At 48.1% G+C, this 16,859-nt stretch overlaps 2 protein-coding genes across 3 annotated transcripts; one reads left to right on the top strand and one right to left on the bottom strand.

Moving 5' to 3' along the window:
• Positions 1-3,747: 3,747 nt before the first annotated feature.
• Tmem176a (transmembrane protein 176A) lies at positions 3,748-7,871 on the bottom strand. Its single transcript, XM_021641785.2, has 7 exons — positions 7,516-7,871; positions 6,704-6,904; positions 6,421-6,531; positions 5,281-5,337; positions 4,939-5,154; positions 4,347-4,457; positions 3,748-4,005 (listed from the first exon to the last, which is right to left on the bottom strand). The coding sequence occupies exons 2-7, from the start codon at positions 6,902-6,904 to the stop codon at positions 3,964-3,966; spliced, it is 738 nt and encodes a 245-aa protein (XP_021497460.1). The 5' UTR covers positions 7,516-7,871; the 3' UTR covers positions 3,748-3,963.
• A 53-nt stretch (positions 7,872-7,924) lies between these two features.
• Positions 7,925-16,575, top strand: Tmem176b (transmembrane protein 176B). Of its 2 annotated transcripts, none has more exons than XM_021641760.2 (8): positions 7,925-7,977; positions 8,616-8,709; positions 11,159-11,367; positions 13,233-13,343; positions 13,593-13,649; positions 13,884-14,108; positions 15,608-15,727; positions 16,265-16,575. In XM_021641760.2, the coding sequence occupies exons 3-8, from the start codon at positions 11,164-11,166 to the stop codon at positions 16,349-16,351; spliced, it is 804 nt and encodes a 267-aa protein (XP_021497435.2). In that variant the 5' UTR covers positions 7,925-7,977; positions 8,616-8,709; positions 11,159-11,163; the 3' UTR covers positions 16,352-16,575. The 2 variants fall into 2 exon arrangements, with proteins under 2 accessions (XP_021497435.2, XP_021497436.1); XM_021641761.2 differs by having other exon boundaries at positions 7,962-8,100.
• Positions 16,576-16,859: the final 284 nt, after the last annotated feature.

The following is a 16,859-nucleotide window of genomic DNA, read 5'->3' on the forward strand; positions in this document are numbered from 1 at the left end:
ATTCCTACCTAAATGAAGGTCAAAGAATTGTTTCTGCTTTCCCAGGAGAGTCTCCGTGGGTGGAGATGGAAGAGTACAAGTTTAAGTGCAGGCCCGGAGAGCCAAGAACTCACACTTGAAGTGGCTGCTGAAGATGTATTAGGGACGGCAAGGTACGTGCCCAGCGAGGCGGAATGGCTGACATTACATTCATAACACCGGAAGAGACTGAAGGACGGTTCTGTGAATGTCCTCAGTGAATGCGGGTGGAAGATAAGGATGACTGTGCACGAGAGGCCAGTCAAGTGAAGCAAGAGTCACGTGTCATCCTCAGACCTCTGTTTTATCCATGTTTTGCCAAGCAGTGCTTTTTCAGCCGGCTCCTGCAAAGGTCCGTACCCAGGTGCAGCGAGCTGAATTTCTACGTGTTTTGCAGCTCCTTCTCGGGAAGATACTAATTTTTTAATGTTTTAGATTTTATTTATTTATTTGTATTTTGTGTGTGTGAGGGTTTTCCTGTGGGTATGGATGCTCACCATGTGCATGCCCGGTGCACACAGGGAACAGAAGAGGATCTCAGATCCTTTGGAACTGGGAACCACCGTGTAAGTACTGGGGGTCAAACTAGAGTCCTCTCGAAGAACAGAACGTGCTCTTAACAACTGAGCCGTCTCTCCAGCCCCGATGGTCAGTTGTTTTTTAATGATGGATTTTTGTCTACAATGTGGTGACTGGACAAGTTTAATTGCCACCCTTTGCGAGGCGAAAATGCATTGGTTAAAATGGCTTCTGGTTGTGAAGACAGAATATACAAACTAACCCAGGGTGGTTTCTCACACAGGCACCTAGCTAGGCACTCCAGTGTTGTATGATTGTTCATATTTAATATTGACTTACATAATTATTATGGCATCAGTTAATCCCTAACCTGTTATTTCATAAATAAAGACACAGAAACCGGTTCAATATTTAATAAGCCTTAATGGACTGGGGCTGGGCAGATATTAACCCTCTAGGCTATCTTGTCTACTTCCCAGCCCGAACCCCCATAAATATTTGCACATGTTTTCCATTTGGGCTGTTTCTCTCCATCATGCTAATCTTTAGGGTAAGCTCCTCCCAGCCATATTCTTCTAATTCAGGCTAAGGCATGGCGACTTGCTCCTTCTTCCTCCTTTCCATCTCATCCTTGTAGTCTCTCTGCCACCCCCAAGCCCTCAAACCTTGGCTTCGCCTACTTCTCTTCTGTCTAGACCAGGCTGGAGGCAACTTTTTTTTTTTTTTTAGCCAATCAGGAACAATTTGGGAGGCAAGGTTTACACTGCGTCATTTTGGATAAGTGAAAATTTGCTTGCAGAACAGTAAAGATCTTGGGGTCAAGCAATTAACACAGTGGCTCCAGATCAACCCTAACACCCCAGGATTTCATGTGTGTGTGTTCCCTCTCCATTGCAGAATCACCCCAGTGTGGCTTGCTCCAGGGCCAGAAAGGAGAGCACAGGGAATGCCACCTATGTGTGTAGTCTGCTTACTAGAATCAACTCACCAAAGCAAGTTGGGTGACAGTCATTATCCTGAGAAGTAATGCACCCAGTCAGTATCCAGGGCACCTGCTCCAAGGAGTAGAGAAGGTGGGGCAGCGATGCCAGCCTCTGCCAGCAGCTCGTTGTTTGCTGTCCCTGTGCACTGAAACACACCTCCCACAGTGTCTGTCTGGGTCCATCCTGATCACCATTCCATAGGTTTTCTTAATGCCTGTCCTAGGAGCTTGAAGGGAGGTTACATTTTCATTGGGGGACTCTGTTCCAGTTCTTCTGAAGTAAGGAGAAGGTTCTTGGGATGCTCAGAACAAGATTATTTTTGTCATTGCTTTACTTTCTGTTTTCTTAAGGAGGGGAAGTTTTGGGGCCATAGCTTCAGGGGGCTCTCTAGTCGTTGCTTGGCACCGGGCTGGAACATCATGGAAGCAGGAGTGGAAATACCCTTCACTTCCTGATAGACTAAAAGGAGGGAAAAGTGATATTTTAAAAATTATGGTATGTGTGTTTGTGTGGGTATCTGCGTAGGAGTCCAGTCCCCACAGAAGCTAGCAGAAAGTGTCAGATGCTCTGGAGCTAGAGTGACAGTGAGCTGCCTGACCTGGGTGGTCCCAACAAAACTCAGGTCCTTGGCAAGAGCAGTACACACTTTTAACCCTAAGCTATGTCTCCAGTCCATAGGGCTTTATTTTTTTTTTAAGTAAGATTGTATTTTACTACTTTGAGAGTATAACGAAAATGTAGGACAGAGAACCCAAGAACATTCTGAAGGCTGGTTTAGTGGCCTGAATTGTGGCATCTAGCAATCTGTACAAACATACAAGATATATATGAAAAATACCAATTTCCCCTTTTAAAGTAGTTTTAAGAAAAATAAAAAGCAGGATCTTGGATATTTTGGTTCTTTCCTCTCCTCCCCTGTTGCAAACTCCTGTTGTGGTGTTGTGGTCTGGTAGAGCTTGCACTGCGTCTGCAGATGGTGCTGTCAAGTGGGTTGGTTCCTCTGCGTATTTGCTGACCACATTTAGATTCTGAGATGGGAAGTGGAGGGTAAAGAGGTCATGCTGGTCTTGCGGTTTGGAAGTTTAGTTTTGTCTGTTTTGCCAGCTATTCACTCTAAAGATCTTCTGCTTCCTGGTGTCAGCATCTTCCTCATCTTCAGAGCCCTCTCTGCCTATAGCTGCCTCAGGCTCCTCTTCTCCATATCACCCTTTTAGAATACTCTTTTGCTGAATGGGTGGCTTTGTATGCCCAGGCACAAAATTCCACAGTATGAGATTGCCTAGCTTATACAAGCAATGGAATTTTAAGAGAACATCTGCCCCCCTCTCTCCTAGGAGTACTGAATAGCAGAGTCTGTTCAAGGAGAGAGAGAGAGAGAGAGAGGGAGAAGAATTGCTGTGTACAAACTTCAGTAAGATCCCTGGCCTCAGAACCTCACATGGGTTCCTCTGGCAGAAGCACGCCTTCTCCTGTGTGGCCTCTCGCCAGAGGTGAGTGCACGAAGTCACATGGTATTTTTCTAGTGTCCACCTACAGTGCCTTTCTGCCCCTCAATTCTGGGGTGTATCTTTTTGATGCTATAGGTTATCCACAAATAAAGACACAGGCTGAGCCCCTGTGGGTCCTTCAGAAGGAACCCCAATTGTGCAGGTGCTCATGGAACCCTGACTTGAGATCCAGCTCTCTGGAATCATCCTCCTGCTTCCATTGTGGCCTTTAAGGTTGTTATTTTCTTGATAGTATATATGCTGGGGATTTTTAAGTCTATGAGTCATATGCTGTCCTAAAGTTTTAGGTAATTTTTATGAGACAATCTGGGGTTTAATATCACTATGTCATTGGATAGTTAATTTGAAAAAAAGTTTTTAGAACCAGGATGGTGAAACACATCTGTAATCCCAATACAGATTAGGAGGCTGAGGCAGAAGGATCATGAGTTCAAGTTTAGCCTGGGCTAAATAACAAGTCTATCCTCAACAACACCAAATAAATAAAGGAGATTTCTGGAATGATTTTATCTTGGTGTTAAGCTGCCCATGTCTCAAGTTTGCTCAATAGTAAAAATAAAAACCTATTTATCCAACCATACAACATCCATCTTCTTAAACCACCCTGTACACTCACTTGGTTGTTCTCAGGTTGAAAAATTCTGGACCTGGGTAGGAGTATCATAGGGTTACTGTCATCATGCTGCCCTGCCTCCTAGTAAATGAGAATTCCATGGAGGGACAAACAATACACAAGAGTTTATTACCAAGTCACTGCCTGAGAAGGGACCCAGCATGGCGAGGGTAAAGGAGAAGTGAGCAAATGCTGCTGTGATGCTGGATGGAGCCAGGCAGTGGCCATGGCCCTGGCAGTGGGGTCGGGTCCTTTTACTCCTCTCTGACTCTTCTTTCAGGTTTCTGAAGGAGGGACACCCAGAGCGAGTGGACAGGCAGGGCTAGATCACACTTGCACCCAGAGGTTTCTTCTCATCTGTTTTCTAATGAAGAGGCCATATTGGTGACAGGGAGAGAAAGGAAAGCAGGGTTATGTGCTCTAGGCCAGCTAGTTCTGGAGCCAACCAGAGCCAATATCAGCCCCACGGGACCAATGACAAAAAGATCCACAGGCCTGGGATAGATGTGGCCTTCTCTAGCTCCCTGAGGTCTTTGGCTAGGAACATTAGTTGTAAACAGGGACCATGTGGGACAGGACAGAAAGACAATTCTTCCTGGGACTCACATGACGAGCCTCCTTCAACCCTAAGCATTGATGTTTCATGTGCACGAAACATCAATGTTTTTGTGCCATTGCCCCAAACACACCAACACAGGGACTCACCGCCTTTGTGAAGCATCTTTTCCAGAAGAAAACACATACAGGGGTGAGAGAGGCCAGAAGCAGCAGCACCCACACACCCAAGAGCATTGCCTGGAGGCTCAGGAGCAAGGTCTGGGAACACAGGGAAAAAGACAAGCATGCTGGCATAATAGCCACGCTCCTGTCCCCCTCTGTCCTCTCTCCTGATGAGGGTCATTTTCTAACCCTCATCTCCACACCTATCACTTCTGGAATGCGGAGGCATCATGGGTCTACAGGCTAGAACTCGCCAGAAAGTTATTTCACTTTCCTCAGTATCCTGAACTGTGATGTGAGTGACTGGTTTAGGGAGGACACGCATTTACCATGTTGGTAACCCTTGCCACACTTGCAATCCTGGGTCACTCAAGGCTTGTGGCTGGTAGCGTTTCTTTCCTAACAGCATGCGACACCCACAGCAGTGGGAACAGTTTCTGATTTGCTCAGTCCTGCATCTTTAGGAACAATCACCAGGACGAGGGGGAGGGGCACCTACTGCTGATGGCATGCCTTCTCCCGCCCATCTTGGTCTGCCTTCCACTGTCTGCACTTGCCTGTCTCCGTGGCCACTTACCCTTAGCATGCTTATGTAGAGTATGCACAAGCCTCTCCTATCAGCTTCTTCAGGAACTGGGGTGCTGACGGACTTGAACCAGCGGTCTGAAGAAGAGTCTTTACAGATATAATTTCCGAGATAGTAATGGAAATGATTGAACCTACGAGCCCCAAGAACAATGGCGGCCACAGCCATGCAGAAATTTGCCAGCACGAGAAGGGTCCTCAACAGGGCCTAGGGAAAAAGAGGAGATAGAGGCAGACCTCAAAGATTCAGTTTTACCCAGCATGTGTGTGATGGGGCGGGAGGCCTGGCATAGCCTTGAGGCAGAGCCTGGGTCTTGCCTGGTCCTAAACTCACCCAGCAGGTGCCACCCCATTTCTTGTGAAGGAAGGCAACAGCTCCAGCCAGCATAGCCTGGGGAGAGAGTGAACAGAAAGAGTCAGCATAAGAGATATACCCAGTAATCCTCTGCCTCATTTCCCCTGTGCCCGCCATCAATAGTGCCAGCCACGTGGCCTATACCATTCCACCTGCACGCCAGGTGTTCTGCCACATTTGATTGCCAGAGGTGGAGTGACTAACGGTGTGGGGTTATGAGGCTGGAGCCTGTTTGTGAGGCTGCAGGGCACTGTGTAAGTGACCCCTAAGCACACATGGCTAAGCCAGGTATGAACCTTCTTGTCTGTCCCTACAGTCTTTTTTTAAAGTCACGCTAAATCCTTCAGGAAAGTTCCAGGGACCAGAGATAGCTTGGGTCACAGTCCCACATTGTTGGCAAAGCTGTCAATGGAGGATGTGGCTTTAGGTATATTTGGGTCCAGACACTTATCTTAGCAGCTGTTGGGTTCATGTGACTAGGAGAGAAGAACAGGAAGTCTGGTACAGCCCAGCAGACTCATGGGTCCTGATCCTATTTGGTTATTCTATAACTTATCCATATATTTCTGCTGTTGGATGGGATAGCATGGCTACTTTAATCCCCCCTCTTAGTAAATACATGTTTGTTTGTTTGCTGTTTTGAGAGTGCGGGTCTGTCAGAAAGTTCTCTTTACCCACTGTACTCAACCTAAACAGCCATCATTAGATACAATAGCACTCATCTGTTAGAATCCATTCATGGATTCCCATAGGATGAGCAAAAGGAAGTAGGAGAGCCAGAAGGCAGCTCTTCCTGCCTGACATGTTCCACTTCCCTTGTCTTGAGGCAGGCATTAGAGATAGGCAAGCTGTTAGAGCCTTAACCAGTGACTGCTATTGATAGTGAGGAGAGGCTGCCAGACTGCTGGGAGAATCACGGGGCAAGAGACAGCTGACCTGAGACTGCCCCTCACCTCTGTCATCTCTATAGGGACCAAACTGGCCTATTTCATGCAGGTCTTGTTTGGCTGGCTCCATACTCTATGATGCCATGGTCAACGATGGTAGTGGAAAGGAAGCAAAGAGAGCATCATGGCCATGCCCTCTGACAGCCTTGGACCCTCATGGAGCCACACTCACCACGATCCCAGTCCAGAAAGGGGCGCCTGACGTATCTATGACAAAATCCTGGCAGGTGTAGAGGATTCCACCCAGAACCACACTCAGAATCCCCAGCACTATCTGCACCACCTGGAAGAGAGAGAGGACACGAGAACATAGCTTTCTATCGGTGAGGTCCACCCGTTACCCCAACAGTGTGGACTGATTCCTAACGAGATAAAACCAACTCAATGTCTTAGGCATAGAGGCAGGCCAGAGGAAAGTGTGGAAAGCAGGAAAAGGGAAGGCTACTCTCACCCACCCAGGAGACCACCAGCAGCCTGCTGCTGCTGCCCAGGCCCCGGGCCGAGGCAGATGCTGGAAGCCTTAGCACTGAGCATCCGGCCAGCAGAAGTTTGGCAAGAGCGGATTCCTGATGGATGTGCACGTTAATCTGGGTGGGTTGTGGGGCCTCAGGGCCCACCTCACGGATGTCTGTAGTCTCCATGTCTGTTGATATCATCTGTGAGGGAAGAAAGGAAGAGCAGGAAAGACTATTTGGCGGATTTTCAGAGGCTTCTTGGAGTCAAGTGGCACAGAAAGGCTGCCGCTGGCTGTGGAGCTGCACTCTGACCCGTCTTGAGGGTTGTCAGTCAGGGAAGCCTGATGCTGCTGGAGCTCCTTCTTCACCCCACATCTGCACTGGGAGCTCCTGCCTCGGTCTTCACAGGCTTGATGTTTGGATCAAGCAGTGCCCACATGCCTTAGCTCTCCTTCTCAGCCCTGACTGGGTCTCTTCTCTCAGCCTCTTTTATCCAGGGTTCTCTGACTCCACGGCAGAGTCCAAGCCCCTTAGACAGCAGGCCCCCTCCAGCTGTTCACTAAGCTTCTGTTGCAATATCTCTTCCCTATGGGGGGCCTAGGGACCACTTCATCCTCAAGACTCTTTGGATGAATGCTTAGCACCCACTGACCCTGCACACAGGGTTGAGTGGTGGAGATGGGGGCCATACCTGCTCCTGGAGGCATATCCCAGTGTGCCCATTTGCCTAGCAAGCTTTTATGGCGCCAGACTGGAAGGCTCTGGGGGGACTGGGAAAGGGGCCATGCAGGGGTGGAGGTGGGCTGCCTTACCTGCTTTCCTCTGGGACCAGGGGAGTATGCAGAGGGAAGGCTGCAGGGAACAGGGAGGAGCTGGGTGTAGTCAGCAGAGGAAGTTCTTGGGCCAGAGCCAGAGGGGAGGGAATGAGTAGACTTCACTGCTTCCTGGCAGGCAGAGACTGAGGGCCCCTTCAGGGGCTTTCCAGCACTCGTTTCCTCACTGGGCACTGGGGAGCTGGAGAAGGTGGGTGAGGTAGGCACAGACGTGGGTCTGGCACTGCCAATCCTGTGGAATCCTTTGATAGTGCCTTTTTTTCCAGTCGCATCAGTGCTGGAGCCTTCTGAGCAAGTATGGGCCTGCGCCACCTTGAATGTATCAGTGGCTCCGTGTCACTTGCACCCTGCTGAAGCAGGCCCGGTCATCTATTGCAGATGGAGCCCCCTCAAGTGGGGCCCTGTGTGTCAGCTACTTGCTGGGAAAATGAAAGACTCCAGGTCAGGCCCCCATCCCTCCCCCATCTTCTTGCTCTCCTTCCTCTTATCTACTGTGGGGTCAACTTTAAGTCAGCTCCTCCCAGACCTCCCGGTCCCAGCCCCACCTCTCTCAGAGAATAGCAGGTGAGACAGGGCCCTCCACAGCCCCAGGGTAGCCCCTCTTGGAGCCCCTTCTTTGGAAGAGTTTCCAAGCCTACACCTCAAGCTTCACACTGGCCCAAGATGCTTCTTTTCCTTCCATCTCTGCTTTCCAGAGGGACTCTAGAGGCTGAGGCTGGGGAGGAGGACAGGGTCTGGCTTTGCTTTCATAATTTCCAGAGCCTCACACCTGGGTTCTGAGAGTGGGGCCTTTGGGACCAAGCAGAGGTGGGATGGCTGTCGAGTGAAGACACTGCAGGGTTTCTTTTCTTTGTTCCTGGGCACTGGGAGGAGGACTGTCAGAGAGCCACTTGCCATCTGGATTAGTGGCAGCAGTGGTGATCACAGAGGTTTCTTGGTACCTAAGGGTTTAGTTCCTGCTTTGCAGGAGAAGTAAAGGGATTCCAAGTGGCCAGGGCAGTGGTGGTACTAGGGGCCTGGAGGGGGCCAGCATCCAGACCCATGAAGACTAAGACTTTATCCCTGACCCCTGGAACTAGAAGGGAAGGCGAGAACCTGGGGCCTCCAGTTGTGTTCCTGTGAAGCCCGAGTCTATCACCTTCCCGAAGAGTCGCAGGACTCCGGTCCTCTCAGGTGAGTAGAAGTGAAATGTGCGCTGAGGTGTGGGGAAAAGACAAACGAATGCAAAAGGAGGTGATTACTGGAGTGGTTATCAATGTCCAGTAAAAACAGATACTTAAACAGACTGCCCAGTACAGTGACCTGTGCAGAATTTTCTTTGGATGGAGGCAATTGATCAAAGGGTCTAATGTGGCCATGACAGTTCTGAACCAGTAACGAGAGAGAGTCTGGGACCAGGCAGGCATGTGTTAAACTCTATGCTGATTAGAATTACGGCAGCACTGAGGATGTGATCAGACACTCAAGTAGGCAGAATATGAAGACCTTATGGGTCCAAGGCCCTATGGAAACTCAGGGAAGTGTTTTTAGTCAGTGGGAGAAAGATGATGTATACCACAGTAGAAACTCTTCTTCAGAAATTAATACATGGACCAGCACCATGGGTCCTTGCCTCTGCAGCTGCCAAACTGTGACATACAGTCCAAAGATTAACTGCATCCAGAATAAAAGTACTACCAAAACAATTACAAAACCAAATTGGAAAGCCCAGGCTAGGGAGGGGGTTTATTGGAAGAGGGTACTGGGAAATTTTTATTTTTGTTTTTTAGACAGGATCTCATTGTGTTTTCCTGGCTGGACCAGAACTTGCCATGTAGACCAGTCTACTCTCCAAATCATAGAAATCCACCTGCCTCTGCTTCCTGAGTATTGGGATTAAAAGTGTGTGCCACCACACCTGGAGGGAATTTTTCGAAATACACAAGTTTCTCTATCTTTGTTGTAGCCATGTTTGCATAAAGACAAATATTTGTCAAACTTCAAGATAAACATTGAAAACTGAGTAATTTTTTAAATTAAAACCTATAATGAAATGTGGCATCTCTTAGGTAAAACAGAAGAAAGCAAAAGCTGCTGGCACACTAAGGGAGAGAGGAGAACAGCGGCATCCTTGGCTGACACTCCTGTATGGTCATTGCTTCAATAACCGTGGAGGATAGCGGACAGCAGCCACTAAAGATGCTTTATTCCAACCTGGTCGTTATACAAAGGGGTTGGAAGTAACCTGAGTGTTTGTCAGTAGGAGACTGCTCAAATAATAGACACACACACACACACTGGGATATTATGCAGTCATACAAGCGGAAGCTTTTGATGGACATATATATATATATATATATATATATATATATGATGATTCTAAAACATATCAGCACCATGTGGTATGTGGTACAGGATCATGTATGTTTGTGAAGAAGGGTGAGAAGAATATGTTTTCAAACTCTTATGTATAAAACATGCTACTGCAGTCTCTGCAAGAAACTGGTCATGTCAGTTCCCATCGAGAAGGAAGCTAGACAACTGGGAGAAGATAAATAGGAATATTTTAAAGTTATATGCTTTTAAAAATTCTTTTGCACTTTTGTGTAGATTTGTGCAGTGTGTGCATGTGTGTTAATATGTGTAGGTACACAGATATGTGTATATTCATGTGTGTAGAGGCCCAAAGCTGGCATTGCATGTTTTGCTTGATTAATCTCCACTTCACTGAGGTGGGCTCTTTCAGTTAAGTGCAGGGCTTAGCTAGCCAGCTTGCCCTAAGGATCTTGTCTGGGATCATAGGAAGCCATCATGCCTGTTGGGCTTTTACATGGATTCTGGGATCTGAGGGCTGGTCTTCAGACTTGCACAGCAAGTTCTTATCCACTGAGCCATCTTTTCAACCTGCTAGTCAACTTTCTAACTAGTAGAAGTATTGTGGTGTGTGTGTGTGTGTGTGCATGTGTGTGTGTGTGTCTGTGAACTCAGCTTCCTTTTTGTCCCACTTACACCCAAACCAAGCTATTTAGGCAGCCTTACATTACCATGAATAAAGATATGAGAAAAACAACTTGAAGGAAGGTAGATTTACAGGTTTGCTGGCATGGATTGCTGCTTCGGATGTTTTGAGCTGAGGTCAGTCCATTGCTGTGCCCAAGGCCAGGCAGAATATCAGGGTAGAGGGAATGTGTTGCAGAGGCTGCTCACATCAAGGTGGAGAGGAAGGAGAGAGAGAAGGGGAGGGAGAGGGGAGATATGAATATGAGGGGGGGATGAGAAGCGTTTCAAAGATACCCATTTGACCTACATCTTCCAACCAGTCCCCACTTCCTAAGTCTCCACAGTCTACACCCCAAAAGGACTTTCAGCCAAGACCAAGAACTCAACAGCTGCGTTGAGTCTGTGAGCAACACTGCATAGGAACACACTCACATTCAAACAACAACATTTGTTAATCCTTTGGGGAAGGGGTTGAGGGCTTTGCATGGTGAAAGGCTCTAGAAGTGACTTGAATCTCAAATCAGGACCACTATGACATTGGTACCGTCACTCAGAAGATCCTCTTGACCTTGAAGCATTAGTTACTCCACTTTACCCTTCTTAGTTCCTGTACTTCATTTATTTCTGTTGTTTTCCCCACCAGGAAAGATGACCCAAACCACCGTGACTGTGAATGGAATCCAAGTGGCCTCCACATTTCCCCAGAACACTCACATCAACATCCATATCCATCAAAAATCAGCTTTGGAGCAGCTGTTGGAAGCTACTGGCTCCCTCAAGAAGTTTCTCTCCTGCCCTCAGACCACTGGGTCCTCCAAGGCCAGCCTCTGCCATGGGCAGCTGAGTCTAGGGGTAAGAGTGGAGTGGTCAGTGGGTTAATGAGGTGGAACAGAAGATAACCCTATCATTCTGTTAAAAACATTAGGGCAGGGGCAAAGGAAAATGGGCTGAATCCTCAGCGAAGAACATTTGGGGAGAGGTTTTGCAAATATCTCTGCAGGGATTGGATTGAAAGGAATAACCAACCTTCTCTTTGGTGCAGAGATGGCTGTGTCAGCCAGAGGCTGGGTGATGGGAAAGGGATTGTAAGGTTGTGAGTTCAGTTGTTTCCTTGATTTAGTTCGTGGAGGCCAAGGGCTGCACGTACAAGACAAGACTAACCAAACCCTTCAGGGAGAGTAGAGAGGCTGAGCCACTGCCTGGAACTGTTCCACATGACTAGAGTTAAAGGTAGATCTGAGATATAAGGGCAGAGCATCACACCTGAGGAGCCATTGTCGGAGCATGGCATGGGCTTGGACAGGGAGCAGCAGGATGTGAAAGGATAGGACTTCCGAGGTAAAGGAGTGTCAGGAACAAGGCAGCCAGTGCTGTGAAAGTAAAGAGTGCAGGGAAAGGGCCTCAGGGATGATAAGGAGCCATTTTACCACAAGCCTTGAGTGACAGGGTGAGGAGCTCTGAGCCAGCTTCCCTGCATGAGTTTTGAGCACAAACTTGGCTCAGGCTCCCTCAGAGCTTGGAGGAGTTTAGCATCCAGGCTCTGCACTTATGTGTCAGAGTGGAAGTAATGAGGAGGAGCAGGTATCCATATATTTTGAGTGGGGTCCCCATAACTTGGGATGAGATAGGTTTGGGGTACCAGGAAGAGAAAAGGCCAGGGGCATATAGAGGCTTAGAGAAGACAATGAGAATCCTGGAAGACAGGAGAGGCTGTCCTTGAGGTGTGGGGCTTGGTACAATTTAATGGAGGAATCCAAGGTGCTGGAAGGACATGCAGACAGTAATCAGTGTAGTTGGATTTTCTAAAAAACAAGAACAAAAACAAACAAACAAAAAAACACACAACACTCATCAGAGTTAAGGCTATCCATGTTTTATTGGGGCTTACACTGATGAGATGAACATAGCTGGGTTGGACTGAGCAGTGGGAGCATCATATGGTAGAAGAGCCTTTTGAAAAGCTCCACGGTATAGGGAAGTGACCCTTTTAATACCACCTTCTTCACTGCCTGGAATGATTCCTTAAAGAACTTAAAGATTCCTTAAAGATATTCCTCAGAGCAGGCTATCTGTAGCCACACCTTTTTCTTAAAAAAGAGGTTTCATTGGCCTCTCTCTCTCTGTTTCTCTCTCTCTTTCCCTCTTTTTTTTCTCTCTCTTTCCTTTGAGACAAGATTTTATTTAGTCTAGGCTGACCCGGAATATGTAATCAAGGATGATCTTGAACTTCACCCTTGCCTCCTATTTTCAAATGCTGGGTTTATAGGCATGGATAACCTCGTCAAGGCTTCTCTGGCCCTGGGGATTGAATCCAAGGGCTCACGGAAGTCTGTGTATTCCCAGCCCCTCAGTCCTACATTCTGTCTACACAGAGCCCATCACATTGTGTTTAGATATGAGGAGTTAGGTTGTGGTCAGATGCTGAGGACAGGTGCAGGATTTGACAGGATGATATTTCTGAGGAAGAATGAGATGAAAATGGTAAAAATCGGCATAGAGGGATGATGCTAGGAAAAAGTAATGAAAGACAGATAGCCAAAGACTCTGTGGGGAGGGGGGAGATAAAAAAGCAGATCAGTTTGACTCAGTGGATGTTAGAATAGAGCCTTCCAGAATCAGAGCTGCAAAGGAGGCCAAAGCAGAGGAAAAGGTGAAGCCAGCTCCCAGGGTTGGAGCTGTGCGAAGGGAGTTGATTTTTTCCCTCTCCTGTCTTGCAGGTGACCCAGATACTGCTGGGGCTAGTGAGCTGTGTTTTTGGAGTGTGTATCTACTTTGGGCCATGGACTGAGCTGTGTGCCTCTGGCTGTGCCTTCTGGTCAGGCTCTGTGGTAAGTAAGGAGCTAGCAAGGAGCTCTGTGGAAGCAACAATTGTCTTAGGGCTGGAGAAAACCTTCTGATGCACTTTTTTTTTTTCCTAGCAATGTTAGAAAGGGCAGGATATAGGTGAGAGTGTCTGCCCATATGCTGCTTTTAGTTTAGTTCTGGGGGCTGTCGGTGAAAGAGTAATGGTAAACCTAGCCAGAAAAGTAAACTGGAGGCCACTGTTTTATTTTTTCTGGTGTCTTCTCTCTTTCCAGGCAATTTTAGCTGGAGTTGGTACTATTGTCCATGAGAGGCGACAGGGAAAACTGTCCGTGAGTCTTGGGCTCCCTCTTTATTAACAGTATTAACACTGTCCCTCTACACTCCCAAAGCATTCCAGTACTTTTCTACCTTTTATCCTTTAGTTACCAATAAAACGAGTCTTTCCTGGAGGGTGAAGGGGCTTCCTGCCACAGCAGCAGGGGATGATGGGCAGGTTTGAGGCTTGCGGTCCTGTGACCCTGCCACTGATGAACAGCACCTGCATCACGACCTCTCTCTTCCAGGGCCACGCGTCACGCCTGCTCCTCCTGGCCTGCATTGCTACAGCTCTGTCTGCCACTGTTCTGGGTGTGAGAAGCTTAATCTGGCAAAGCAGTGCTTCCTACCATTTCCAGATCAGTTCCGCGTGTGACTTCTTACAACTCGGTAGTGAGTACGGAACAGTGAAATTCAGTTACGACTCGGACTGGAGAATGGAGAGGTGCAGAGCATACCTGAAAGAGATGATGGTGAGTGAGAATGGAGGTGTGCTCTGCTCATAGGGACTGGAGCCCTGGAGGGCAGGGAAGAAGGCTCTGTGAACTTAGCCCTCACCCTAGGCCTTTGGTTAGGAAGTTGTCATTCAAGCTGGGGGCATTTCTCAGACTTTTCTACAAGAAGATCCCTGAGTCAAAGGTGGGGTTGGGGGTAGACTGTAGACCACCCTTCTGTCTTTCTTGTTGAATGGCTGTTCTGATTATCTACTTATTGATGGGTAAGAAATCACTCCCGGGTATGGTGGATTTAAAAGCAGTTGTCTGGGGTGGCTGGTTTGAGACACAGTTTACACTTAGGATTTTCTAGGCAGCTGCAGGGAAAGAGAGTGGATGTGGTCATCCAAGGGCTCACTGGGGCTGGGCACTCACACTGAGGCACTTAGGGGACAGGCAGATTATGTGGCTCCTGACTGTTGGCTGGGAGCTGAGCTGGGCTATCAGCCTGAGAACCTAAAGCAGCTTTTTATGTGCCTCTGACTTCCCAGAATAGCATCAGGTCCCGGGGGTGGGGTGAGGTGGGGGGAGTATGACAAGCTTGTCAAGAGGCAGGAATAGTACACCTAAAGAAGCTAGCAAGAAGGAGGACCCTGGGTAAGAGGATCAATCCTCACTCAGAAAGGCAAATGGGACGGACATTGGAAAAAGGAGAAAACAGGGAATATGACAGGAGCCTACCACAGAGGGGCCCTGAAAGACATCAATGTATCAGAGCAGATGCTGAGACTCATAGCCAAACTTTGGGCAGAGTGCAGAAAATCTTATGAAAGAAGGGGGAGATAGAAAGACTTGAAGGGGACAGGAGCTCCACAAGGAGAGCAACAGAACCAAGAAATCTGGGCAAAGGGGTCTTTTCTGAGACTCCCTCCATGGACCATGCATGAAGATAACCCAGAACCCCTGCACAGATGTAGCCCATGGCAGCTCAGTCTCCACGTGGATTCCCTAGTAATGAGAACAGAGACTGTCTCTGACATGAACTCAGTGGCTGGCTCTTTGAACACCTCCCCTTGAGGGGGGAGCAGCCATATCAGGACACAAAGGAAGACAATGATGAGACTTGATAAGCTAGGGTCAGAGGGAAGGGGAGGAGGACCTCCCCTATCAGTGGACTTGGAAAGGGGCATGAGAAGAGATAAGGGAGGAAGGATGGGATTGGGAGGGAATGAGGGAGAGGGCTACAGATGGGATACAAAGTGAATAAACTGTAATTAATAAAATATAAAAATAAACCCTAAAAAAAGAGGCAGAAATAGAAGCTACAAGTCCTGTGAAGGGCTGCCCATCACCGGCATGGCGTCAGTTCCACCAGTCAAGCAAGTGGGTTAGAAGTGGTGGCCACCCCAGTCACTAACAGATGCCTTGGTGGGAAGTGTCTGCCGGACAGGGTCTGAACTGAGCATGGCTTTGGTAAGGTGGTGATGTGAATCAGAGGAGCCAACAATTGACTGAATCTGTGCCTCCTTTGCCTCTAGAACTTGTTCCTAGCGTTCTGCACCATGCTCACAGTTGTCTGTATCCTGAATGTTGTTGTGTCTGTGGCTTCCCTGGCACTCAGTCTCCGGAGTATGTGTGGCCGGAGTTCCCAGACCCTGGTGAGTGCTCAGAAAGGGCCTTGCTGGTCAGCATGAGTCTGGGCAGTGAAGAAGGGGGATGAGCACTTGGCCTCAGAAGTCCACTATTCTCACTCACCCTTCACTGTCTGGGGAGTGTGAGCCCATCTCATGTTCTGGCTGCCTCCTGCTACCTTGTGCTTCTCTGTGCCTTCCTTTACTATCATCACCCACTCTGTCCAGGTTCGTGTCTCACTTCCCCTACTCTTCCTCCTCTTCCTTCTTGCTGGATATGCATTTCCTGCTGTTGCTCCCTGTTCCCCCTTTCCTCTGCTGGTTTCAAGTGCTGAAGCTAACCTCATCCTCATGCTTTTCTTTCATTCATTGATGAAGCTAACTCTGTTCTCACACTTTTCTTCCATTCATTGATGACTCTAACCTCATCCTTATGCTTTTCTCCCCATTCATTCACGAAGCTAACCCAGTTCTCATGCTTTCCTTCTATTCATTGATGAAGCTAACCCTGTTTTCATTGCTTTTCTTCCATTCACTGATTGCTTCCTCCTGTTTCACTTTCAGAATGAGGAAGAGACAGAGAAGAATCTTCTTGGGGGTGATTCAACACCTCCATCCCCCACCAAGGCGAATATCCCTGTCGTCCTGTGAGCTGCCTGAGCCCACATGTGTCCCTGTCAGAAGCAGGGAGGACAGCGACTGCTCCCAAGGCCTTTCCTGGTCCCACAGCACACACTTACATCTGATGTAACCATTATCCAGCCCTCTTTCTCTTCCTCTCTTCCCACTGTCCTCACTCCAATGTTACTTGATCCATGAATAGATATTGTGTCATTTTACCCAATGCTGATAAAGCAGAAACAACCAGAGAAAAACCCTCTCACAGAAAGGTGTGGGCTCTTCCTTGATACAGTTGGTGTGCTGGGAAAAGCCGTTCCTTGAGCTGGTGTGTGTGGAGACAGAAGAGTGCTGATGGAGTGTGGCCGCAGATGCGTGTTTCTGATGTCACTCACACTCTCCTTCAGGATTCACCCCGATTCCGCTATGTAAAGTGAACACGAGTGCTTGGGATTGTCTCAGCCATTGTTTAGTTTTCTTTCCTGATGGTGTGATAAAATACTATGGCAAAGACAACGCACAGAGAAAGGGTTTATCTTAT

The sequence above is a fragment of the Meriones unguiculatus genome, chromosome 3 (genome assembly GCF_030254825.1).
Source record: "Meriones unguiculatus strain TT.TT164.6M chromosome 3, Bangor_MerUng_6.1, whole genome shotgun sequence".
Lineage (NCBI taxonomy): Eukaryota > Metazoa > Chordata > Mammalia > Rodentia > Muridae > Meriones > Meriones unguiculatus.